The sequence below is a fragment of the Apostichopus japonicus genome, chromosome 17 (genome assembly GCF_037975245.1).
Source record: "Apostichopus japonicus isolate 1M-3 chromosome 17, ASM3797524v1, whole genome shotgun sequence".
Classification (NCBI taxonomy): domain Eukaryota; kingdom Metazoa; phylum Echinodermata; class Holothuroidea; order Aspidochirotida; family Stichopodidae; genus Apostichopus; species Apostichopus japonicus.
This window is the reverse complement of record NC_092577.1, coordinates 14374056-14402048: the sequence shown is the minus strand read 5'-3', so window position 1 is coordinate 14402048 and position 27993 is coordinate 14374056. Positions and strand designations below refer to the sequence as shown.

The 27993-nt window shown below is 36.4% G+C and overlaps 1 protein-coding gene across 1 annotated transcript; it reads left to right on the top strand.

The window, feature by feature from the left end:
* The first annotated feature begins 7165 nt into the window (after positions 1 to 7165).
* LOC139954643 (solute carrier organic anion transporter family member 4C1-like) lies at positions 7166 to 26139 on the top strand. The gene is made up of 8 exons (XM_071954533.1): positions 7166 to 7348; positions 14480 to 14701; positions 17212 to 17905; positions 20389 to 20652; positions 22469 to 22670; positions 23197 to 23326; positions 24746 to 24906; positions 25649 to 26139. The coding sequence occupies exons 2-8, from the start codon at positions 14516 to 14518 to the stop codon at positions 25935 to 25937; spliced, it is 1926 nt and encodes a 641-aa protein (XP_071810634.1). The 5' UTR covers positions 7166 to 7348; positions 14480 to 14515; the 3' UTR covers positions 25938 to 26139.
* The last annotated feature ends 1854 nt before the right edge of the window (positions 26140 to 27993 follow it).

Below are 27993 nucleotides of genomic sequence, written 5' to 3'. Positions count from 1 at the left end.
TCGAAGGGAAAATATCGTCATTAATAAAGCTTCTTTTGTGTTCAATATACCATTTAGTTTCTTCATTAATGGCGATGAGAACTAATAAATCGTTTTAATCAAAGTTGGATTTTATTCATAATTAGAAAAGAACTGTTCTTTGATGAGAACAAAAACTTAAAGAAGAGCATCATGCATGATTTCAATAAACCAACTACAAGGTGCACGCGAAGAAGAGAGATGTTCTTTTACTTTGAGGTTAAAAAAAGGTCGGAAAGGTTAACTGTTATAAACAAATGCATGCGTGGTCATATAATTTGATGTTATAGTTGTTTCTGTCCTACATGCACTAGTCAAGGAGGTGTTACTCCATGTAGTCATCCTGGGGCTTCCTACCATTGTCATGTTTCAAACAATTTATTTGTAATGATGGTACAGGTACAGTACCGTAGCGATATCGATTGCACTGATCTTACAAACCAGAATCAAGCCATAGTATCTGCTGGATTGTATGCTTTATAATTCATCATTTTATTGCTTGTCGAATAGTGACACTGTTTACCATTAGTTCACCTCAAGTACAATGATGTAGTTCTGTATCAGATATAACGTCACAAGTTACAGCACACAAATATTGTGTCTCCATGACGGAATTCTTGGCTACGTGCTTGATAGCAGATGTTGTATGACTAGAACCGGCTTATTTACAGTAACTTGTAATTTAAATTCGTATCTTAATTTATTTATTTGTTTTGGCATGTTTGAAGTTGTCGTGACACAGCTCGCATGTACACAAATATGCAATACATTCAAATATGAATAAGAATCTAGCTTTCCCAGAAATAACATTTATTTGTTAAGACAAATTATATTTGTGTCGTGCGTGAATTTGTATCAAAGGAATGCAATTTTAACGTTAAAACAAGAAAGTATTTTCTTAAGTTAAACAATTTATCACAGCAATGATTATATGTATTCTGTCTCTTTTCTCTGAAGCCCTCTTTTGTACCTTTTTTTGCGTTGTATTATAGGTTTATGCTCTTTATTTATCATGAAAATTGTTCTTATTAATCTCAGTAAATGCATGAATTTTACATTTGATATCAGTCCGCGCTTATTTTGACAATAATTGAGCACATATGTAAAATATGCGAATTGAATATGTTTATAACTTTATAGAAACGTTATATAGATTGTCAGAAGCTAAATTCGATATTGTTACTTGGAAGCTGCAATATGATATATTACATAATTTCAGCATCATACGTGTGAACTCACTCAGACTAATCAGTCGTTAGAAAAGGCCACACAGAAATATTGTTTCCGACGACTTGAACCGATTAAATTAATAAACCCGATGGACTTAGGTCCTGGACAAACAGTTTTCTTGTGGCTAAATGGATGAAGCTTCATATACAGTTTAATTTAAATCATAATTATAGTAAATCATTGACAATGAGATAACTAAACTGTACTTTTGAACGAATAGTTTGTATTTATGTATGTATGTATGTACGTATGTATGTATATATGTATGTATTTGAGATCCTCCTGCAAGCAGGGACTCGTGAAGAAGCCATCATTGGCTTATCAACGCCGCAAGCTGACCGAAGTCAGTCTCTTAGATTCATATTTAACGTCCATGATTATGAATTGTCAATTGTCAACAACTATGTAACTGGACGATATACATTAATCTTGGAGCGACTCGAACCCGGAACCTTATGATTAAAAGGCACCGGCGTTAACCACTGAGCTAACACTGAGCTTGCACTCCATAACTGAGCTAACACTCCAGATGAGACCAAACTGAAAACTTCAGACAAAACAGTTAAAAGGAAGAAAATTGAACGCAATTTTAAAGTCCCATCGCTATAGTAAGTTTGATTTTTTTAATTTGATCCAAATTCGAAATTTGATTCGGCGAATCAGAAATTTAACTGGAAAAATTAATCATCCAATTATAAAGAAATTCATAGGCTTTTGTAATCAAAGTCTGAGCGATACATTTATTTATTGTAAAGAGTATGAGAACAGAGCACACGGGGTTATCAGCTAAGAATATAGTAACTTTCCCAACAATATACCGAGTATCAAATGTTTAGCTAGACTATACCTTCAACAACTAAGCGGATGGAACTCAGGAATGAACTGTTCAATTTGGGTGAAAAAAACATTCATAACAGTACCGTTTTCATGGTTACTAGTATTTTGGGAATGAGGCATATTGCAATGGTACCTAGCAGGACCGAAGTTTCGTGTGCGAAGCTCCCTCATTTGAACTCTTTGGCCCCCAGACTCCCCCCCCCCCCCATCCCCCACCCCGCCTCAACTGAAAAATTCTGGTTTCGCCACTGATTGCGATCAATAAAATTAATAAAGCGCGATTTCTCGTAGTTCAATGTATCACATATTCATTAGCAACTGCAACAAAGAGGTTACGAACCATGCTGTTAGTATTATATTAACTATAGGCCTTAGTCGCTCGGTATTAATACCTGTTCACGATAACTAAAATCGAAGGGAAAATATCGTCTTTAGTAAAGCTTCTTTTGTGTTCAATATACCATTTAGTTTCTTCATTAATGGCGATGAGAACTACTTAATCGTTTTAATCAAAGTTGGATTTTATTCATAATTTGAAAAGAACTGTTCTTTGATGAGAACAAAAACATATAGAAGAGCATCATGCATGATTTCAATAAACCAGCTACAAGGTGCACGCGAAGAAGGCAGAAGTTCTTTTACATTGAGGGTAAAAAAGGACGTAAAGGTTATTTTTGGTTATATTTTTCGGGCAACTCGTTACAGCCCTCCTAAATCAATTGGGCTCCTACGCATATGAGTATAGTTATCTGCTTGAAGGCTACATAGACTACTGACTACAAAAGCTATGTTAATGTAACAAGGGGGAAAACTTTTTTTTTTTCAACAAATTATATTCGACGACATAGTGAATTACCAAAAAATAAAGTGCTTTTTCCCATCGCGCTTAATATTATTTTCTTTAGGGGGGGGGGGGGCTGTTCATCTCTCATCATGAAAAACAAATCAATTGTTCACTTCATTCTAACTGAGCATTTGGAATGAAGTGAACAATTAAACATTTTGCAGAAAAATGTTGAGTTGACGAGATACGATAAGTTGTCAATTCAACATTTTGCAGAAAATTTTTCAATTGCTCAGATGGAATGAAGTGAACATTTGAACAATTTGCAGCAAAATGTCCAATTGACGAGATATGATAAGTTGTCAATTAAACATTTTTCAGAAAATTGTTCAATTGCTCAGTTATAGCAACTGAGCAATCCAACATTTTTCTGATTTTTGATAAGGTTTTATCTTGTTATCTAAACAATTTACTGAAAAATGTCAACTTATGGGGCAAAGGTTTTCTTATGTTGATGGCACTAGTAAGCTTCCGTAGATTAGCATTGAGTGTTTTAATTGTATGCCATAGAGAAAATGTATATCCTGAACTTACTTGAAGCTAGCGAACAGGGTCAACCCACCAATACATAAATTATCCAAATTGAAGATGGCGAACGTTGTACAGTAGACGTATTGGGTTTTTTTTTTTAGAGTATTCAAAATCATACGAAGTTTTGTATGGTGGAGTATAAGGATCGCGAGATACAATTTCTCAATATGACAAGGAAAACGTGGTAAATATGACTGATTTCTATGAAAGTTTTAGGTCACTCACAAATTACAAGAATATATGAAAATTAAAGTGCGACAGTCGGAATTTCCGACTGTCGCACTCAAATTTCCAACTATCGTCAGTTTTACCAAGATTGGGGGGGGGGGTGAGACACCCCCTAGCGACGTCCCTGCCCCCAGCCCGTCTGAACTGACAATTTTTGGTTCGCCACTGATTGCGATCATTAAAATTAATAAAGTGCGTTTTTTCTTAGCACAATGTACCATGTATCCATTGGCAACTGCAGCAAAGAGATATTAAAGAACCATTCTTTTAGTAGTCTATTAAGTATAGGCCTAAGTCGCTCGATAGTAATACCTGTTCACGATAACTAAAATCGAAGGGAAAATATCGTCATTAATAAAGTTTCTGTTGTGTTTTAAATATTCCATTTAGTTTCTTTATTAATGGCTGTAAGAACTAACTAATTGTTTTAATCAAAGTTGGATTGAATGCATTATTAGAAAAAGAACTGTTCTTTGATGAGAACAAAAACTTAAAGAAGAGCATCATGCATGATTTCAATAAACCAGCTACAAGGTGCACGCGAAGAAGAGAGATGTACTTTTACTTTGAGGTTAAAAAAGGTCGGAAAGGTTAACTGTTATAAACAAATGCATGGTAGGTCATATAATTTGATGTTATAGTTGTTCCTGTCCTACATGCACTAGTCAAGGAGGTGTTACTCCATGTAGTCATCCTGGGGCTTCCTACCATTGTCATGTTTCAAACAATTTATTTGTAATGATGGTACAGGTACAGTACCGTAGCGATATCGATTGCACTGATCTTAAAAACCAGAATCAAGCCATAGTATCTGCTGGATTGTATGCTTTATAATTCATCATTTTCTTGCTTGTCGAATAGTGACACTGTTTACCATTAGTTCACCACAAGTACAATGATGTAGTTCTGTATCAGATATAACGTCACAAGTTACAGCACACAAATATTGTGTCTCCATGACGGAATTCTTGGCTACGGGCTTGATAGCAGATGTTGTATGATTAGAACCGGCTTATTTACAGTAACTTGTGATTTAAATTCGTATCTTAATTTATTTATTTGTTTTGGCATGTTTGAAGTTGTCGTGACACAGCTCGCATGTACACAAATATGCAATACATTCAAATATGAATAAGAATCTAGCTTTCCCAGAAATAACATTTATTTGTTAAGACAAATTATATTTGTGTCGTGCGTGAATTTGTATCAAAGGAATGCAATTTTAACGTTAAAACAAGAAAGTATTTTCTTAAGTTAAGCAATTGATCACTGCAATGATTATATGTATTCTGTCTCTTTTCTCTGAAGCCCTCTTTTGTACCTTTTTTTGCGTTGTATTATAGGTTTATGCTCTTTATTTATCATGAAAATTGTTCTTATTAATCTCAGTAAATGCATGAATTTTACATTTGATATCAGTCCGCGCTTATTTTGACAATAATTGAGCACATATGTAAAATATGCGAATTGAGTATGTTTATAAATTTATAGAAACGTTATGTCGATTGTCAGAAGCTAAATTCGATATTGTTACTTGGAAGCTGCAGTATGATATATTACATAATTTCAACATCATAAGTGTGAACTCACTCAGACTAATCAGTCGTTAGAAAAGGCCACACAGAAATATTGTTTCCGACGACTTGAACCGATTAATGTAATAAACCCGATGGACTTTGGTCCTGGACAAACAGTTTTCTTGTGGCTGAATCGATAAAGCTTCATATACAGTTTAATTTAAATCATAATTATAGTAAATCATTGACAATGAGATAACTAAAATGAACTGTTGAACGAATAGTTTGTATGTATGTATGTGCGTATGTATGTGCGTATGCGTGATTCTTACTTAAGAGGTTAAAGTTATATCCGAGCTGCGTGCTCTTAGACATTGCTGAAGTAATTAATTGACGATATTGATTGCGGCACCGATGACTTAGTGTATACCTATCCTATATGAACACGTTTGTTCAGGCTCCTGTAGAAACATTTCAGAAAACTTATCCAAAAGGATAGAGGTTGATATACCAATAACAAAACATAACTATACGTCACGGGGCATTGTCAACATTACCAGACCAGTGTTTTTCCCCTTCGTATACAAAATACAACTTAACCATCTACCATTGGATTTGTTGGAGCGACATTTTGTTTGGAGCGATGTGTTTTGTTCTTTCTAATTCCAAATGCATTTACATCGGTGACCCTGGAAGCATGGGCGGCGATCATGGGGGGGGGGGGGGGGGGGACGGGGGGGGGGGACATGTCCCCCCCCCCCCCAATATTTTAGGTGGGGGGGATATAGTATCTAATATCCCCCCAATATTTGGTGGCATAGTTTTTTTATAAGCAAATGTTTTGTATTTTTTTATGATATCGCTAGTAATTTCAAAATAGAAAATGCTTAGATGCAACTGACAAGGCCTGGGAAGTGCCATTTCCATCGATCTGGGAGGCATTTTCGGCGAAAATTTTCCTTTGCGCTTCGCGCCAACTTATGGTGGCGCTACGCTTAGAATGTCTGGGTACAAGCTTTGCCCCTCCCTTGGCAAATTCCTCGCAAGGCGCCTGTCTAACCGTGTCATAATTTGTTACTATATATGACCGAAAGTAGTTTTTCCTTTTTTTCGAAATGAATAGCTAGACGGACCGCATCCGTAATGAAATAAGTACGTACAATATATGATCCACATCGATATGGGTTCACTGGGTTTCCATTTGGCCTGTTTCCTACATGACTTCTAACCGCAGGTGCGTAGCCAAGGGAGGGGGGGGGGCGAAGGGTGGAGACCGCCCCTCCCCTTCAAGCATATTTTTTTTATGTATTTTCTATGATATCGAAGTTTTATAGCAGCCGTTATAAGAGGTTTTAATATTTGTACACCAATAATTTAACTGTGTCTGAATTTTCGAAAATTCCTTGACCAACATTCTTCATCATACTTCCCTCTACTCGTTCAATTTTGACCGGTCTGTTAGGGGTTGAGGTTTTTTTCTATATTGGTTGTTCATAGATGAACTTTTGTGCAACATTATGGGTATGTTTTGAAGTGAATTTATTATTCAAATTCTGAACAAATAATGGGCTTAAAACCTTGAAAAGTGGGGCTGACGGGTATCGTGGGGCGTTACGTAGAATAACCTACAAAAGCAATGATCCACAGGAGATGCAATGAGGTCGAACATGATGTGTGAATGGTGACAATCTTGAAAAAAGGTTATGAATGAAGAAAAAAAAAACTATTAGGAAAAAGTTGGTTCTCAGGCAAAAGTGTACATCTGGTTGGTCATTTTCAAGCCCGAAAAGTGCCATTTCCGGTGATCTGGGGGGCTATCAAAACCAGAAATTTTCTTGTACGCTGCGCGCCAACCAATGGTGGCGCTCCGCTTTGATAGTAATTCGCCTGCACCCAAGCAAATGTCCCCCCCAATATTTGAAACAGATCGCCGCCCCTGCCTGGAAGTTTGTCGAACAAACTCTAATAGTGTAAGAACCTTTAGGCCACTCTATGCTCCAATGAATGACATAGAAGAGTGGTCAACAGTTAGAAGACATCATTACAAAGTGGATGTGCTTACGAAGGTTGTTTGAATAAATCAAGGATTGCTATTCTTGTATCTCAAAGGACCTTGCACTTAGGCTATAGGAACCTATACACAGTAAGTCTACACGACTCGTTCGTATATATTCAGCACATTGTTCGACTGAACTGTATAAGAAGTATAAACAACAAGGAGCCGAAATATTAGGTTATATTTTTGAATAAATTTATATATCTAACTTGTTATTATCCATTTTGACAAGCTTGTAAGTTCATTCACTCAGTCACTGTTAAAAGGTCCTATTGTTAATCAAAGAAAGTTTTTCTATTTTAGGAAGTCACGTATATGTGCGCGTGTGTGTGTATGTATATGAACAAATGTAGTGGTAACGTAGGGCTCTAGCGCCTTTACCAATCTATGAATGAGATGTAACACTATTAAGCAATACACATAGCTTCCCTTGCATATTTACCAAATAGATCAGATACCATAGCCGTAAAAGTCAAATGTTGGAAGTATTGACACGAGGAATAACCAATACAATGACATAACCATACATTGTGTAAAACATGAACGGGACCTGGTTCTCTCATTCAAGCTTCTTTCACGTCTAGTGGAGTGGGTGGAGGGGCGGGGGGTTGGGGTGGGGGGGGGGGGTGGTCGGCACATTGGTATACGGTACTATAGTGTATGCCTTCGATATAAATGGAATGCAACAATCTGTTCGGGGGTGGGGGAGGGGTGAGAGGGTAGGGGATTGAGAGGATAGGAGGTGGGGAATTTGGTGGTCACAAAAATTCCCATGTACCTCAGAAATGTAACTGAATATATAGCAACAATACGTATAGAATACGTACTCGGCATTAAGAGCGTATATAGGTTATATATCCGACCAACGTTGAGTCAAGATTTGACCCAAGTTGAACTAATTTAATTGCTAAGAAATAATAGGTTGGTCAAGATTGCCTGCGTTTTAGAGCAAAACTTTACCCAACATTTGATTAGATACATAGCATATATAGGTACTCAGTACGTGTTGGGTAAACTATTTGGCCAACTGTTTTAGAGGTGTACAGATCTACATAATTTCTAAAACTGTAAAGAAAAAAACATTTTGGTTTTCACGCAATCAAACCATATATTACCGGTATAATGTCATCCACCTATCGCTTACATGTATCACCCGTATAACTGCACTCTTTTCTACCTAGCTCACATAACATTGGTATAAGGCTCAATATGGCAATGCTTCCGTTTCAATGTTAATTTTCAAGATTCTTAAAGACATTAAAACAAATGACCAGCTTTGTCATCATCAGTCGTAAAGCAGTCATTTTTCGTCTGTACAAATATGCTGTAACTCTTGCCTTAAAATGCAATTTGTTCTGTGGACATATCCAGTGTATTTCAATGAGGACTGGTAGGGGTGTAGCCTGCACTAGGGCTGGAGCCATCTAGATCAAGGTTGGCCTTACTTTGGAGGGGTGTTTCCTCCCTACCCCCAAACCCCTATTTTGTTCAAATTAGAATTTAGACGTAAAATACTGTTATAATACTACCAATCTCTTTAGTCCCTAATGTAACCCAAATTTCCACTTCCTTGGGGAGATGCCTTCGATTTCAAGTGATCGATTTTGAAGAAGAAAAAAATGTAACAGTCTTCACATATCGTATGTTTCTCAGAAAAACCACCAGTGGCTATATAGCCAGTTAAGTGTCAAAAAATGAAGTTTGCCAATAGTTGTGTGGGAGAAGGGAGGGAGGGGGTGGGGGGGGGGTCAGGCGTGTGGGTTGCCTCGCCCTTGGACTGTTTGATCACACACACAAAATGCACGAGATTACCTTCTTTTCATTGTTTGCGCTAAATCAAGTCTATAGTGTAATATATAGCTCACTATTATGCAATCAAACAAGTTTAAAATAGGGAAGGTTTAGGTCAATGACATATTAATATCATGGCATATTATTTATTTATTCGCATTTTTATCCAGGGTTGCTTATTCAGCAAAGGCTGGAAGGCTGGTTTCCAATAAGGCCCTGCTTTTTACATTAAACGTTATACATAAAATTAAAGTAAAACATAGCAATACAAAAACAACTAAATGTACAGATACAAAACCATTCAAGCTGTAAAGTGGAGACAACTACAAAATAGATAAAAATGGAAATAAAAGAATTATCAAAAATATAAGAATAATCTAAAATATAAGAATTATAAAAATATAGAAATTATTTAAAAAAAATAAGAATTAGCAAAAGGTGTCAAATATTAAAAAGATTATGGAAATTATTATATTATGGAAAGTCAACGATTCAGTGATCAATTTGGTTAATGACAGTTATATTTTTTTGAAGTTTACCTCTTAGCCTCTGCCCTGGAAAAAGTTTTCAGTATACAAAAAAAAAGAAAAAAAAAGAGAAGATGCATATGGATAGTGTGCTTTCGTGTAGTATCAATATTGCAAACGGTATTTAAATTTATGCAAAATTTTCTCAAATGTCTGTTTCATAAATTGATGAAAGTTTGTTAAAGATACTGCTGCATAGGAATATACGCAACAATTTTATTTTTAATTGAAAACGGTTTTTTTTGTGAAATTTAACATTTCATAGTTTCATTGTTTTTCCCCGGCCCACACAAAAGCTCGTACCTTTGATAGCATCTCAAGCGATGAACTTTGGACGGCTCGTTTGAATTCGTTCGAGCCGATAACAATTTGAAATTAAGTAATATAGTTTTCTATGTGATACGGTATGTGTTTAGTAGTCTCCTCGTAGGAATTGAACAATATTCATGTTTAAAGAGGAAACATACACAGGATGCTCGTTGACTCTGTATAATGCAAGTTTTTGCTGTTGAAAAACACATAGGTTTGAACTTTTGACCCGATAGTGTTCAAGCTTCGACAAATACGTATTACAGACGTTGTGCTATACGTGCCTAAAGTAGCTTTGCCATACAGATGTTCATAACCATGTGTTCACCGATTTAAGTCAACACCATGTTATTGTTATCGTATATCACAACATGCTGAGATGGATGTCGCCTCATTTATAACGTACTACAACAAATAATGGTGTAACAATATATTATAATGAAACAGATGCCAACACATTCCGATACAATGTTGGGATTGATATTGACATCGTCAAATTGTTATCCTACTGCACAACATGCTGAGATATAAGTCAACATAGTGACTGATAATGTACAACTATAAAATAATCAGTAGTTCAGTAATCAGTAGTATAAAAGATCAGTAGTTCGGTTGGTTGGTTTTTCGTGCCCAGGTTATTTCCTGGTTGACTTTTATTAAACAGTATACCCCTGTATAAAAAATCAGAAGGTTTTTTAATTTTTTTTATAGCCAATAACGATATCAGTCACGTGAAGATTTTTACAGAAGTTTAACATTATATATCATAGGAGAGCAACGATATGAGATATTCACTACAGCTAACTCAGCTAACTACAGCTAATTCTAGTTATTTTGGATTTTCAAGATGGAATGCTCTTTAAAATGATTGTTTTTTGGACATATAGTACGAGGGCAAATGTTAATTCCAACGCGGAAGTGATAGTTCCACAACTATTCCGGTTTAGATATTTGTGCGTTCGTTCGATTTTAAAATAGAATGTCTCTTCCATAGATGACTTCTTGGCATTCCTATAATCTTAGAACAATGCATTGTAGTAATCAATGCAATCTGTTTAATGAATTAACTCCAATAGCCTATATGCAAACATGTTGTTTTAATGTAACAAACTAGAACCCCTTTCATGACGACTTCTGGATTCGAACTCGCTTGGTCTCGAGTCCGGCCAGCCCTAGTCTGCTAGGCGATTCCATCAATATTTTAATATTTCAAGTTGAGATAAATTGTTCAGTTCTTTATCAATCAAGTTAAATATTACTTCCTGCTAAAAGATATACGATATAGGTTCATAATCATAACCTAGAATAACTGGATGAATAATGCATATTTGCCGTTACTGTATAGCATGGTAAAAGTGGCCTTATTGATTATTCAATTGAGTAATACTTTGACATGTGTATAATGTAATTTTCAATGTCATTTTAAATTTCTTAGTCAAAATTTGATATTGTTTGCGTCAATTTTTTTTGTAAACGAAAAGTCAAAATATTCTGCATTCAAAATCAACGGGACCGACATAACTCGATCCTTTTTTTTAACCGTTTTAAAACCGACAAAGTATATTTGAAAAAGAAGTGAAAACGAATTTTGAGCAAGTTGTCTTGTCATGCATGGGAGCTTTGATAACCAAACAAAAAACTGCTCATCCATCGCAGTAGGTTTCTTTTACTGTAACACTTTTACTGTAGTTTTTTTTTTGTGTCTTCATTTCGAGAAAGTCTTTGTAGCCTTTGTTAACCCTTATCCCTTTGTTAACCCTTTAGTAACCCTTTGTTAACCCTTATCGGCAACGATTATACTCTGAAAGGAGTAACAAATCCATCAACAGTATAGCATAACGCTGTAGTGTTTCGCTTGATCGGGTATTCATTTGAAAGTGTTTGTATATAGGCTTTGCGTTCCTTTTTCTTGCCTCTTCTTTTCCCTTCGTGAGGAGAATCTGACAATATCTTTTGAAGCCCTGGTTTAGGACAGTGACGAACAGAGAATTTTCAAAGGTATCAGGATGGGCTACAAATTCTAAATCCCCCCCCCCCCCTCCCCGACTGAACCTTTTATTGAAGTGGGTATCCTGGGGCCCGAAGAAGTGGTCTGATGCTTGACCGACCGAATGAAAAACGAAATGTATTTATATATCTCCACCCCAGACCCCACTTAACGCTCTTACTCCCGATTGGCGAGTGAAATGGGTTGGGTGACAGGCCCCTCATCATTAACTCCTTTCCTCTCACCACCCCTCCCCGTCCCCTGCCCCCACCCCTTCCCACGTCACTATTCCCGAGGGTTAAGTTTTACCTCTGTTTCATTATTTAGTTAGTAAAACGGTGTCCGTCTTCCAAAACTAGATGTATATTTTGAGGATTTGAAAACGGTTCTAGTCACCCTAGTAATTAGTTTGTTTACATATGAACGATTGTATAAATCAGACTTGTAAACTATACATTTTTCAAAATCCCGATACATTATTATTTGACAAGTATGGGTGACAGGAGGACACGTGTGGGTCAGTTTTGGTAAGTGAGAGGTAAGGATATGCTCCCTAAAAGAAAGCCGGTGTAAAAACGTCGGAATCGCACAATATATTCCAGGGGGGGGGGGGTGATATAATTCAAACTCCAATTGATTTAACATATGCTTTACAGTAATGCATGGTAAAAATGGTAAAAAGAAAACAAGTTATTATAATATATAGTTTACACATCATGATGGGCAATAGAAGAAAAAAAAACAAGAATATTTATCAAAACTATAGTGACCAATTGAAAAAGAGAAAGGCTAAACAAACAATAATAAGGAAGAAAACGATAAAACAAATAAAAATACAACCATGTAGGACAAGGAGAAAATATGGAAGTTTATTTCAAGTTTCTTTGTACCATCATCATTAATTTATATTTTATAATATGATTATTATTAAATTAATATACTTATATATAATAAATGATATGCAATAATCAGAATATATAAACATATGATGGATAGAGGAGTCAGAATAAGAAAGGTTAAGTCACTGCGGAAGGGGTAACCTCGCTAGAACACATTACGGGGAATACTGATTTATTAACTGTCGTTTTAAGGTTTTTGTAGAAAATAACATGATTTAATTAGACTTGGGATGTCTTACAAAATTTAAAAAAAAAAGTATTTAGAAGTAGTATTCCATGTTTGGGTGTTATGTCGGGTCATCGAAATAAATTAAAATTACTTGTATTTATATCATAATTTATATTGTTACGCACTCTATGTACAAATGGATATAACAGGCGGAAGCATACCCTTACAATACTTGCAAATCATGCTACAAACACAGCACGTATATGAATATACCACTAACTTGTAACAAATTATATTTCATGTAAAGTAAATTTGTGGGAAAGTGCCGGTGGTTGCCAGTAAATAGTTAAATTTAACAACTTTTGCATAACTGAAAAGGGCCTCATACTTTTATTAGCAATATCAAAGACTTCAATAACATTTGATATTTTAGAATATGCTGTAAAAGAGTAGTAAACTTGAATTGCCGTTTTAATTAGGAAGGATATCATTAATGCGATAAAAATGAATACCAGTGTTTTTAACCAGAGAGTAATTACAAAGGTTACACACATGATGCTGCCAGGATAGGCGATCATCAATAATTAAACCTAAATATTTGATATATATATATACATAGGAATAACGGAAGAACTTTAATACAACTATGCTGCATGTATAGAGAAAGGCTGGATCTCGAGTGAGATACACTAATTAAATTAGGTAAGTGATTGGAAGTAAAACAGCGAATGTTTGTTTTTTGCAGAGCTTTCGAGCAAAACTAGCTCTTCTTCAGTGCATGATCACCGAAAGTGACAAGGAGTAGCAGGAATAGAAACTATTTTATAGAGAAGATGTCGGCATGGTTGTAAAGCCTAAGCGACTTACTGATTTCTGCTGAATTGAGCAGAAGTTTTTATATAATATATGTATGTATATATATATATATATATACATATATATATATATATTTATATAATATATATGATATATATATATATATATATATATATATATATTTATATATATATATATATATATTTATATATATATATATATATATATATATATATATATATATATATATATATATATATATATATATATATTTATATATACTTATATAGTTATCAATGCAGGCATATGTTTACATTCGTGCATGGTAGCTGTGGCCTATGCTTGGGTATATGTTTACCAACTTCTTGGTGCACATAAGTCGGATATATTACCAAACAAATTTCACTTCAAATGTAGCCAACATGATGGTATTTATCAGAATTTAACTTAGAATTGTTTGTATGTTCTAGCTATATGGAGCATTTTCAGTGCAAATCTGAGCCTCACTCAACAGTGTATATAACGCTTTTTTCCGCATACGGTGTAGGCACTATAGGCAGGGTATATGTTAAACCCAACTACTATATATATATATATATATATAAATTATGTCGAGATTGTTATATATATAACGACATCACACATGTCAGCTTTTAATTCGTTATTTTTTATTAAAAACGTATCAACTTCGGATTATTACAATTCTTTTTTTGTTGGTAGGTTAAGGCCTGAAGCTTCTTGTTTCTCGATATAAGTATGAGTAAAACAGACATCAGCTTTACGCTGGTCCCGCCGCCCGGAGATAGCGACATCGACGCCACCACGTCCGAAGAAATCAAGAAGCGATCTTTGAAGACATCATGTAGCGAGGGTGGTTGCTTCAAAGCATTGCACAAACCTCGCTGGGTTTTACTCGCTGTCTCGTTAGCGAGTTTTGCTCAGGTTAGTCCTTTAAATTTAAATTAATTAATGTTGTTGCGTTTTTCATTTGATTGTTTGTCTGTTTATTGTTTTGTTTTCTACACACAAAAAACCTATAGATGATGTAAAAGGGGAGGCTATATTTTAATGAAATTAATATCATAATATGAATAAATCTAAGAAAAACAATTAATATATATATATATATATATATATATATATATATACATATATATATATACATATACATATATATATATATATATATAAATATATATATATATATATATAAAGTAAGATATAAAAAAATCTTAGCAGAACTGCGTGGTAGCTCAGTTCACAAAAGGAAATCAGATTTTTCTGTTACTTTCAAGTAACCTAAGTGGCTTGTCCGCGTTGGATCAGGAATACGAATGTAGTGAAAACTTTTGTTTTGATGTTAATATGATTTTCTGGTGACAAACAATGGTGACACTTATATGGAAGAGAATAATATTTCATATTTTCACGTAGTTAAAACACAATATATATTGTTATTTGAAAATGATAGTATGTTATAAGTTTAATTTTAAATTTCTAAACCTAAAAACATTGGATCACGGTAAAAGGTCTGTGACGTCATCTAGGCAAATGCTCCCCAAAAGCTTTACTAAGGCTATTATATAATCCTTTTGTTAATTTATCCTTGAAACCTGATACATTTGGAATTTCTGTACTTAAAATTTCATCAAAATGTATCTTTTTTTGTAGAATTTTTTTCCCTCTGTGCATACATGATTGACAATATGAGGGAAAACAAAGACATTTTCAGCCTAATTAGTGCCCTAATTACATCATCAATTCTCCTCTTGCCTTAGGCCTATAGGCTACATTTACAAAATATCACAAAACTTGAAAAGGATTAGAAATGGAACATTTTCCGGATACAAAATATTATAAGGAATGTTGTTTTTTCGTCTGAAGATGTAAAATTTGTTTTGCAATTTTGCTAAGAAAAAATAATCTTCATCCACCGTAAAATCCTTCAAACTCTAAATAGGACTCAAAGCAAGTTAAATTTAACACACAATTCCTTATCTCGATCGTCTGTTTCACTAAGATTAGTTACAATATAGGTTTAGAAGACACAAACAGAAATTATACTGCAGTGCCAAGCTTTTAGTTATTTTAAGCAAAACTTTAAACATATTCGACAAACGAGGTTGTGATGTGTGAATTTGTAAGCGCCACACATGAAATAAAAATGGAACCCCATCATTAGCATGCTAAATTGGCGACATTGTTATATAAATTTGAAAACACCTGCGTTATGACGTAATTTAACAGTGGCTTGTGAAAAACTGTTGCTGTTTGTGCTAAACTTAAAATGATGGTTTTCACAATTGTCGCAATGAAGCCGTGAACTCACGTCTTTTTTTCTTGGTTAAATAATAAATTCCTCTTACGCAAAGTTTTCGCCTTTCATCGGTATGGAGTTTTGTGTTTACTTTTATATTCATAAGTCGGTAATACCACAGGCCAGTGGATACCGCAAATGGTTAATCTGTGACTTCTTAATTGAAGGAGATTTACACCTTGATGAGATGTAATTATCTATAGTCTACGGTAAGTTAAGTATATATACCAACTGTGTGTATTTGCGACTATTGTGAAAACTCTCACTTTTAATTTTAGCACAAACAGCGACAGTTTTACGCAATAAAATACATTCATTCATATGAAACATTTCTAACAACTTACATAATTTATTAGACACATTATGTGCATACGTAGGCACCTCAAACAAGAATGTAACCCACAAACTTTTGGATAACATCTTCACAATGAATATGCAAATTGACAGTGTCCCTATGTGTGGTAAATGATACAAAACGGTAATAAGGATGTAACAGTGCATTCACACAAACGTTACATAATGCATGTTAAGTCATTATTACCCACAGTTAAATACAGTTTATGCATAATAAACGTTATACAATTAAAAGTGCGTTCAACTGTTATTCTACAACAAATAGCGAATGTTGGTTTACGGTATTACGGTACTTTTACGTTCTTGACGTGCTGTTATATTTACAGAACATGCAGTGAACGTATACTATAACGATGAATACACATGCTAGATAACGCTAGATAACGTCAGTTTAGCCTTACAAAACCGTGATAATTTGTACAAACGGCGTGCCAAAGTAATATTACGTCAACATTTCACCTTTAATTTACGGCTTATTTTAACAGTGTTTAGACGTTTTTGAAAGCATAGTCTCCTATAGAGGATGTAACTTGTCGAATTACCCCCTCACATTGAGGAGGGCTCAGATAGACTATCATATGACTAACGGAGGAACATGACTGACCATAGGGCAATATTGTTGAGATGAAAGGTATAGATAGGACTATGAGCGTCAGTGCTTCCAATCCTTTCGGTGTTCTATATTGTGATATTTTCTTTCTTCTTTTCGCAAAAATTTGATCTCGATTATACGGGATATATTATAATAAAGCTTCTTCTTTCTGTTCACATATCGATATAGGGTGTTATAACTGACGGAATAGTTAATACCAGTGTGACATCTATTGAACGCCGTTTTAAACTGAGCAGTACACAGTCTGGTGTGATAGTCAGTACCTACTTCTTCACCGGCATCTTCGTGAATCTCTTTGTAGCGTACATCGGTGGGCGTGGTCACAAGGCGAGATGGCTAGCCGGTGGAATGCTTATATACGCTTTCGGTGCCTTAATATATTCTTTGCCGCATTTCATATCCGGAATCTATCAATATAGCCTTAGCGACGAATATTCATCACTATGTAAATCAGGTGATGGCGTCATAGATGGTGACGTCATGGATCCTTCCGAGGACACACCGACGCAGAACGACTCTCAATACCTGTATTTCTTCATAGCTGCGCAAATCGCTCTCGGTCTCGGATCAGCACCCTTGTACACCCTTGGTATCGCCTACCTGGACGAAAACGTTAGCGTTCACAAATCTGGACTTTATCTAGGTATCTTCTATGCATTTGCAACACTTGGCCCAGCCGTGGGTTACATCACTGGTGGCGTACTTTTACAATTCTACACGGACTTTTTAGCGGTCAAAACGGTAATCCTGAAACCAGGGGATCCTGGATGGGTTGGTGCCTGGTGGCTCGGGATGGTGTTAGCTGCCCCTGTTGCATTAGCAGTGGCCTGTTTCTTGTCAATCTTTCCTAAGGAATTACCCGGTAAGTTGTTATATTATTTATTATTTATGACGATTTATGCAGATTAAGGTAGATGTTGCCTTTGTTATAATTGGCCGGAAGGGGATTTATTTACAAGATGCATAAAAGATGTCTTAAAATTCTAAGTAACATAGCTCTTGTATTACAATACTGAAACAAACTTCAACGTGCACGTGAACCGAATTGACATCGAATATTAGTTAATCCCCTTGCGTATAGATTTAATCTTTCAAAGCAATACATGATTTTTCCGAATACAGAATGCAGTCCACCATTTGTGTCCCCCTTTAATGTCCTTACTTTATCCATTTATCTGACGGCTACCCTGATACGATAATGGTTTAGTGCTGCCAGATTCTATCGTTGTCTGATTGATTGGTTTGCTGTTCGTGGCAGGCTCAAACTGTTTTAACTTTAAACCAATGTTTCTCTTTCTGTTCTGTTTCATCCTCCACGGACATTAAATGTTACCTGTTTTGCATATTGACTGCACCCTTCTCTTTCCCGTCTCCGGGGGACGGGGGGGGTTGTCGGTTTGGTAGGGGAGATTCGGTTAGAATATGTGAAGGGGGAGAGGGGCGGTTAAGTAGGGGAGGGAGACTCGGTTAGGTAGGTGAAGGGTGGGGGGTCGGTTAGATAGGGGAAGGGGAAAGTCGGTTAGGTAGGGGAGGGGAGAGTTAGTCAGGTAGGGGGAAGGGGGAGTCGGTTGAGTAGGGGAGGTGGAGAGTCGGTTCGGTAGGGGCAGGGGACAGTCGGTTGGGTAAAGGAAGGGGAGAGTCGGTTCGGTAGGGGGAGGGGAGACTTGGTTGGGTAGTGTGACTTAATAAGATATTGAATCAAGTCGTGATGAATAAGAGTTTGACATAATTTAAGAAACAGTTCATTGAAGGTTATATTTTATCAATTTGTTCACCTAAAATAAGAATGAAGACATCTTTGTTCCTGCAAAACGCGAAATAAGAGAGAAAATATATGCAAAAGGAAGCGTGTCCCGCTGTATTGTCCGAGCTGCTGGCCGCCTGCTATTCACTGGCGCAATCCCATTACTGTTCCACACGGGGACTTTTGCCTGCTGCGTTCCCGCCCTGGGCCGATCCGCCCCTCCTTAGACAACCTGGAACGCCATACCTCCGTACGGAATTCCATGTTGATGCGGAACTTAACGTGGACGCCTGATCGCCATAGCATCGACGACCTTCAGTGGTCTCGAACTCAAACAATCCAGCACTTCCGACCTCCAAGTAGCTGGATTACAAGCGCACGCCACAACGCTCAGTCGGAATATAAGCCATAGAAATAAAGTAATAACAACCACATACATTCAATTCTACATGAATATTCATCACGTAACTTAAATTTGAACCAATGAAGAAAAGGAAAGAGTTAATTTTTGAGCGGGTACGTTTTAACAAACGTCAGGATAGACACACAAGCACTGGTAGCAGAATGTCTGGAATCTTGCAGGTACAGACGAAAAACCACTGAAGGGGAAAGTCCATTGGATAGAGGCAGGAACGAGTCGATTGGATAGGGGTAGGAAAGAGTCGATTGGATATGGGAAGGGGGAAATCGGATGGGAAGGGGAAGAGGAGAGTCGATTCGATATGGGAAGGGGAGAATCGGTTTGGAAGGGGAAAAGGAGAGTCGGTTGGGTGCCAGAAACTTCGTTGATTCAATGAACTGTTATTGCTGTTATTTCACCGATGATTATTTCTGATGTTTGTGGAATAGGACTAATTGCTGTCAGATTCCTTCTTCCTTTAAGCCAATACGTCTCCATATTTCCCATTCCCTTTGAATTAAAGAAGAAAGAGAATATACAATTATTTGATTTACATCATTATATAGTTTATCAACAAATGTCACACTTAATAATTCTCAACGAAATCGTCTTAAGCGTCATAACAGTGATCGACGAATCATGTAGATTCGCGGGGTCGTGATAACGTTTTCTTACCAAATTGAACTTCCTAACAACAGCAATAAAATATTGACGACCCCGCTTCCCCCCCCCCCCAAATAAAAGAAAATATACCCCTTAAATTGAATTTAGAATAAATAGACGAAAAAGACCAGTGTCGCATAATTAAAGAAAAAGATCAACTATGATTTACTTTCCTCCGTGATTTGACATCTTTGGTATCGGTTTGTTTGTGATGTAACTGTGATTACTTGGGTACTGGTTCATTTGAGGTATGTGTCGTGTGGTTATGTGTGTAACATATACTGTGGGTATATTGTGAATACTGCAATGAGGACATGCTGGTTTTAGTGAAACTTTTCATCATAGATTGTGGGTAGTACAAGACTTAGGTTCTGTGTGTAAAGTATGTGCCCTTATATATATATATATATATATATATATATATATATATATATATATATATATATATATATATATATGTATATATATATATTTAAGTCAATCACAGCCAAACGACAAACAACTTCTTTAATTATTGTATTACGTTGATTATTTTCAGGTACTGCCGAAATACGGGAAAGGAAAGTATCCGTAGCACACAAAAATGGAGGCGATGATATTTTATCGACAAGAGCAGATTTTGGTAAAAAACCGATGGATTTCTTTATTGCCTTAAAATTGCTGCTCCGTAATCCGACGATGATGTTCCTTAATGTGGTGTCCATTTTCGAGGCTATGATCATAATTGGGTTTGCCGCCTATTTACCAAAACTCGTCGAAACTCTATTTGGACAGACGTCTTCGTTTGCAGCTACGGTGGTTGGTAAGTGCCATGATGCTGTCGTTCCTTTTAAAACCGTAATACTGGCAGCATACCTCCATTCCATAATTAGCTAATTTTTGTACAGGGGGTGAGAGCCATCAGGTGGGTTGAAGTTTGAAAAGTACCCCAAGTTTTACGAGAAAAAAATCAAAGTGCTCCATTTTATAAGCTAAAAGTGCAAGTTTTTGTAAATTAAAAGGACCATTAATCTTTATATTTTTGTAACATAACAGTGCATGGTTGTCATTTAAAATGATGTGAAGTTTTGCTGAGAAATTGAATAACAGCAGTTTTAATTACGAATGTGCTCTTTTGGTTAAAAGATTCAAACAAAGAGCAAATAAAAAAATGCTCTTTTGTTGAAAAAACATTCAAATTCTGACATTTGTGCAACAGAATGAAGAGAGTTTCTATTTTGTCGAGACATTTTGTCCAATTGCCCTACGAAGTTCAACCTACTCTCCATACCCCTCCCTGAGATGGAACCCTTTTGGGCCGCCGTCTCTGATGTCGGGTATGAGCGGGGTGGGGAGGACGTGTTTTCATGATATGTTTTCTGCAGTTTGAGTAGATCATTGCACAAATGTGGCGCCGTGGTATGTTATGAATGTTACAGATGCTTTGCACAGATTTTTCCGTCGACGTTGCGAAATACAACCTGTATCAGTACATGACTTAATCTTTAGTGAAAATATTTAAAAAAAGTATTATGTCAAAATTATGGGCCAAATGCCCTTCTAGGACGGGACTATATGTAATATGAAAGTGCCGAATGATTTAGGTAGGGCAATTAATTCTCCGTTATGGATGGAAGGGCCAGAGGTGGGTCCAGGATTTTGTACTTGAGTGGTGTAGCTTGGGTCTTTGAAGGCAAGCTGCATGTAAGGGGGCTCAAATGGTACCATTTTTTATGAGGTTGAAGAGGAGATGTATAAGCCCCCCCCCTCCCCTACCCCATACACACATGTTACGTTTGGGTGCTCCGGCTCAATTACTTCAGGGCTCAATCATGAAATAGGTAGGACAGCAGATAAATAGAAACTCGAGACATAGATATAATTGTAGAATATAAAATTTATTTCTTCTGAAGTAATATTGTTGCTGGAGTGCAAATCCAGAATAGTGTATCTGAACTATATACACATTCTGAATTTTGTATCCGCGCACAAGGGCGTCCTGGGCGCGTTGGGGTTGTCGAAATCTTCCTCGACTGAACGCAAGTGATTCCCCGACTGAACGCTTTCCCCCAAAGGAGGTGTGCCAACCCCCCCCCCACCCCAAACACACAATTGGTCAGTTTTACGTTGTTGAGTTACGTATACGATTTGTGCGTGGAGTGGGCATGCCAGTAGTAGTTGCTGAACTTATTATATTTGTAGTAACAGAGGAATATCTGTTAAAATAGTTCCAGCCAATTTTAGTCTTAGTTTTGTATCTATTCATATATTCAAAGCAATTCAAGATTAACATTTTCCCGTCCGCAAATCTTAGAGCATGTAGTATACTTCGTGTGAATATACATACACTAAACATATACAGCGTGCACCAAACTAATCGAAAAGAACAACTACGAGTTATATACATCAAACCAATACAATATAGTTCACTTCCCCCCCCCCCCAAAAAAAAAAATTAGGTTTATTTCACAAGTTATTTGTAATTTCTTGTGATTCTAAAGACATCGTGTAGTCCATATACTCATATGGTAAAATTCATAAGCAGTAATTTAATAAAAAAAAGTAAAAAAAAACAAAAAACCGCTAGAATCACCAATCACGCATGCGTATTTTGGCTTTGTTTTATTTATCTTTCATAGGAGCGACCATTATCTTAGGGGGTTGCAGTGGTAACATCTTCGGCGGATGGCTTGTCAAGAAATTCCGATGGGATATACGATCCAACCTATTATATTGTATCGCGGTATCGATATTTTCAATGTTGGTACTTTTGTCACTATTGCTACGATGCCCCAATGAGAATCTTGTCGATATATCGACACCGTCAATGATGAATGATAGGTCAGTAGACATTGCGATTTACTTAACAAAATTATATTCAGGGTCAACGGTTTCTAATTACCTACTTGAAAAATGAAAATAAATAGTTTGATGTTCTTATCTGCGATGGGATGAGAACAATAAGAATAGTGGGTAGGGTGACATGAGAAGAAAATGTCATCTGGAAAAGAACTTGGGCACGAAAACCAAACTACCGAACGACTGATCCGCTCTCAACCCCAGTCCCCTTGCATCGAGACTGTGACTGTGTGATCATCGTCGGGTGTGCGTCACCATTCCCCTCGAAAGGGAACAGATACTACACATGATCTTAGCCAAAAGGCAGGAAAGCACCTTTAACATCTTTGCTACACTAAACTTGATGTCATATATGTGGTCAATAAAATGTGCAGTTTTCTTATTTTATGTCGCGTTGAATATGTTGATATAGTTATCACGATAATTTCAAATTAAACGGAAGTTTTCAGGTATTATTTTCTTTAATAGCCCCATCACAACAAGCAAAATGTTTTTTTTTCTTCCTCAGTTTCTCTTCTGGATGTTTTAGTAGCTGTGGCTGCGACACACAAAAGCATTATCCTGTATGTTATCTGGACGGCCAGTTGGAATATTTCAGCCCTTGTCATGCAGGTTGCACCGTAGATTTGAAGAATGATGTGAGATATTACTCGAATATTAACACTTTTTCTTTTAAAATTTTATAGTGGATATTTTTTAAATTAGAGTGTTTATTAAATATAACTAACTATGCATTTTTAATTGGGGTACATTGGCGGCGTATTGTTATAGCCAAGATTTCTTCCTTAAATCGGAGTTCCCGCATGCGTAATTAATTTCGTCATGTCATAAATACCGCTTCATACTCGACGAAAAAGAAAACGTTAAAAATGTTGACAGTTGAACGCATAAAACAAAAAAGGCCAATCAGCCCCAAGAAACACTTAATTTTATGAATATGCATTTATTTCCTTAAGACTTTTGACACAAAAATTAACAGGTCTTCCCACGATTATATATATTCCAAGTCCTCGGATGTCATTTGAAAAAGGATCACCACGTCCTCAGAAGATATGTTTTCGAGAAAAAACGGGATCTTCAGTCTGGAAGTAAAGCACACTTGGGTGTATTTGAGTGCGTTTGTTTTGTATTCTGACTGAGGACTTGAACAAAAGACTTCCGGGTCCTCGGATGTGATTTCTAAGAATCACCACGTCCTCTCAAGAATTCTATCGTTATGGGGTATTGTTAAGGTTATGTGGATTTTAACAATTGAAAAACGGGATCCTCAGTCTAAATGTAAAGCACACTTGCGTGTATTTGAGTGCGTTTGTTTTGTAGTCACTAAGGATTTGAACAAAAGAAAACAGGTCCAAGAATTCTGTTGTTAAGGGGTAATTTTAAGGTAAGGGTAAGTGGATTTGAACAATGAAAAAAAGGTGGTCCTCGGTCTGAATGTAAAAAACAGCTGCGCGTGCGTGTGTTTGTTTGTTTGTGTTAGGGCTCTCTTTTTGCCTTTGTTCTCCAACTAAACTTACCAAACCATATATATACTTATGATTATTTAAGTAAATATTGCAAACAATGGCAAGAATTTTTAAATATCCTCATTAACAGTAATTTAATAATATATTCCACTTTTCCACATTTCGTCGCCCCGACATTTCTTTAGTAATATCCACATGCTCACATTAAAAACTTTTTTCAATATTGCTTCCATCTTACTTAACTTTACGACGTGAGTACCGAAATAGTGACGTTTGATTTTCTCCTCTACCGTTTATCCTACAGTTTTTAATGTTATACATGACGCGATTGTTCATATTATATCCATCAACAATGTTTTTCATTTTTTTTTCAAATTGACTTCATACCGTTTTGAAACTTTCCTTCACGCGTATACATTAAATCATCGCCCCCACCCCATCCCACCCCGACTCCTATGCTGTCATTCTCGCCTCAATCATGGTTTTCCATCGACCTTACTCGTATAACCACTATACCGTTCTCTGTGGATTATGAAATTGACAGATTATTAGTAACTGCGTTCTTAACTTTGGCTCTTCTCCATATTTCAGACGTATGGCGGATGTCTGTGTGTTCCAGATACTACTGTTGTACTGAAGGGCTCGTGTGAAGCCAAGACCTGTCCTCAGCTTTATATGTTTATTGTCGGTCTGTTTCTCATTATAATGAGTGGATTCCTCCCAACGATCCCCGGATTACATGCCTCCCTCAGGTTGGTTTGCCCCTAACCGGGCTGTATATATTCCTTTTTTTTCTTTTAAAAGGAATATTTAAATGAAGTCTTTAGGCGCAAAATTAGTTATTGTTGTATGCCATTAAAAAGTCTTGCATCAGTCTATGTGGTATTCCTTATAGCACATTTAATTATTGAGAAATCACCCTTTAAACAGCTGAGATTTATCAGTTAAAGTGACTGGACTATGTAGACTAATACATTTAGTACATTTTGGGATGTTGCCGGCCCACATCATAAAATAAACAGACTTGAGAGAAACTCATTCTGAGGCATATCTAAGCTATAAATTGGATTTAAATTTAGATCAATACGCAAGGCTGTGCTAATACTTTTAAATTTGGGAAGGGCGAGAAGTGGGGGAGGCAAAAATTCCTGGAAATTTTTCTGCATCTTTAGGTCAAAACTGCATCTTCATAGCATTTTGTATAGCAAAGATATTATTTTTTTTTCTTCAAATTTTGAGATCTTTTATGCAAGTAATGCATCTTGCAACAGCAGAGTAAATGTTGTGATAATGGCATTATAATTGAAAACGTCTTTGTTTGTCTAAGTATGAGTTAAATCAGTTGTCCGCAGAAAAAAAAACATATATAGAGAGAGAGAGAGGAGGAGGGGGATGAGGAGCCGTAAACAATAGGGTATCAACTCTCACCCGAACTATGACGTTATAAGACCTATAAACTTTAATATCTTTAAAATGTGTTTTCTTCTTTTACAGGTGTGTACCAGAAAGTCAACGTTCCTTCTCGCTGGGTCTAACAAATGTAATCGCCAAGATATTTGGTTCTTTCCCTGCGCCTATCATTTTTGGCGCCATCTTTGACAGTACCTGCGTCGTTTGGCAGACGGACGAGGAGGGAACTAGAAATGGATCTTGTTGGATTTACGATGCTGACAAACTGTCATGGCGGATGCTAATACTCAGTGAATTTTTAATGATTGGAACTATGGTTGCCCTTATGTGTTCTCTCTACCTTTATAAGCCAGTAGAACCAGACCGGAAGTGACGAAAGAACAAACCGGAAGTGACGTTAAGAATCAGAACACTCCACAAATACAACACAGATTGATATAAGTGTGTACTATATATCGATGTCAATAAAATATGATTTATGGACGTGACCACCCTGTTTACAAAATTGTTACATGAAAACAAATTTGGTATCAAATTAAAGCTTAAGTGTGAAGTTATCAGATATAATATTTGTTGTGTAATTTTTTTTTTTTATGTTTACAAAACATTTTCAAAACTAATTTGCATAAATTACTATCACTAAACTCGACAAGAAATCACTCCAAATATGAAGCTGTTTTAACAAACTGTCATCAAACAATTTTTAAGCTCTCTGAAATATATGTTTAGTTAAATACTTGCATTTGACGAACATGTGGAGAAACTAACAATAAGACCACCTATAATAAACGCTGACTCTAAAATGCACGCTGTTACCCAAACAAGATATATTCTAAATATTTTGAGAAATATACAAATAGGAATGAACTAATACTGGTTATGCAGATCATACTCCCACAGACCTGTAACATGAACACCCCAACAAGGAAAATTTTATAGTTAAGTATACCAAATATATATTCATTTATACACTTCTTATTTCATAAAGTATGTCTACTACTTTTGTCATTCCTGAGTCACATTGATCAACAATGTGACATATTTTAAACTACACCCGATCTACCTAGTCAGGTACAGTAGAAACTATTCATACTGTTAATTAATTTGCCAGTAGAAATTGTAGTGTATTTCGAATATGTCATATGTATTATAGGCACGTACAGTATCTACTGGAATGGATTGACGCAGTGCCGACGCCATGGGTTTGAATGTCAACATCGAACAATTGGACTACATAGGCTAGGCTAACTAGCGATCGCATGACTGACACCCTGCGCATGTGAAATGTACAGAGACACAGAGGCCAGTTCTTTGGCCGAATGGATACAGGCGGTGACAGCATTTGAAGCAATGATGATTAGTATTCTGGTGGTTCTTGGTTCGATACCCAGCCTGGTCATGCATAAGGTGGGATTTTCATTCAAGAGTAATCAACGGTTTTCCCATCTGAAATGACTTTGACAAATTTGAGTTAAACTCTTGAATTGGAAGCCACCCGACGTGTAAATTATAATCCATAAGCCCTTGCGGGCTTCTCCCACAATGGTGGTCGCTTAAGCGTCTTAACAATAACTGATGATGATTATAATTATTATTATAACATGTGACAGAGAACTTTGCTTTCCCGTTTTTATTCACTCGATACTGACAGAGGAGCTAGCATCATGTGTAGCATTGTGTTCCCTTTCCAGGGGAATCGTGATACACATCTGACGACGATCACACAGTCACAATCTCGATGTAAGGTGTCTGGGGTTGACAGCGGATCAGTCAGTTCGTTGTTTGGGTATTCGTGTCCAGGTTCTCTCCTAGTTGATTTTTTCTTCAAAAATATCTTTTCAAGTTTAGTACCATAGTTAAATGTACATAGATGATATGTGTATTCCCAACAAATGCACTATATCAGTTAGCATAGGCCTTCAAAACTTCCAGAACCTAAGTGAGGCCTGAGCTATACTGTAGCCTGGTATGATGTGCACGAATGACTGACGGCTAGGCCTGTGGCATGGTGTCTGCTGTGTGTACAATATAGCCTAGTTCTGTAGAAGTGTGGAAATTGGAAGATCTAAGTATATCTAAGCCTTTTGCCCCCCCCCCCCCCACACACACACTTTTGAAATGCAATCGTCGCCGGTAGCCTACACATTCAAAATATTGAATCAATTTCTTCTGGGCAAAGCTAAGGCAGGATGTAACACAATTTTGTAACACCTGTCATATTTGCCTTGTGGTAGGCAAGCCTAACTGCAAGATCCCACCTGCTCAATTGAAGCCTATCCCTGTTTGGAAGATTCCTTTATCAGGATAGTGATTGATTGTGTATAGGCCCATTGCCAAGAACAAGTACATCTACTATGTGTGCCTACACACGATTTTCTGAGGTTATTCCACTCAGATATAGTACAGCTCCTGTGATAGTTAAAGCATCG

Bases quoted from the DNA above. Each gene is read 5' to 3' on its own strand.
- LOC139954643 (XM_071954533.1), top strand. From the start codon at position 14,516: ATGAGTAAAACAGACATCAGCTTTACGCTGGTCCCGCCGCCCGGAGAT. The intron at 17,906-20,388 runs GTAAGTTGTTAT...GATTATTTTCAG, and splicing joins CTTTCCTAAGGAATTACCCG to GTACTGCCGAAATACGGGAA. The intron at 22,671-23,196 runs GTCAGTAGACAT...TTTCTTCCTCAG, and splicing joins CCGTCAATGATGAATGATAG to TTTCTCTTCTGGATGTTTTA.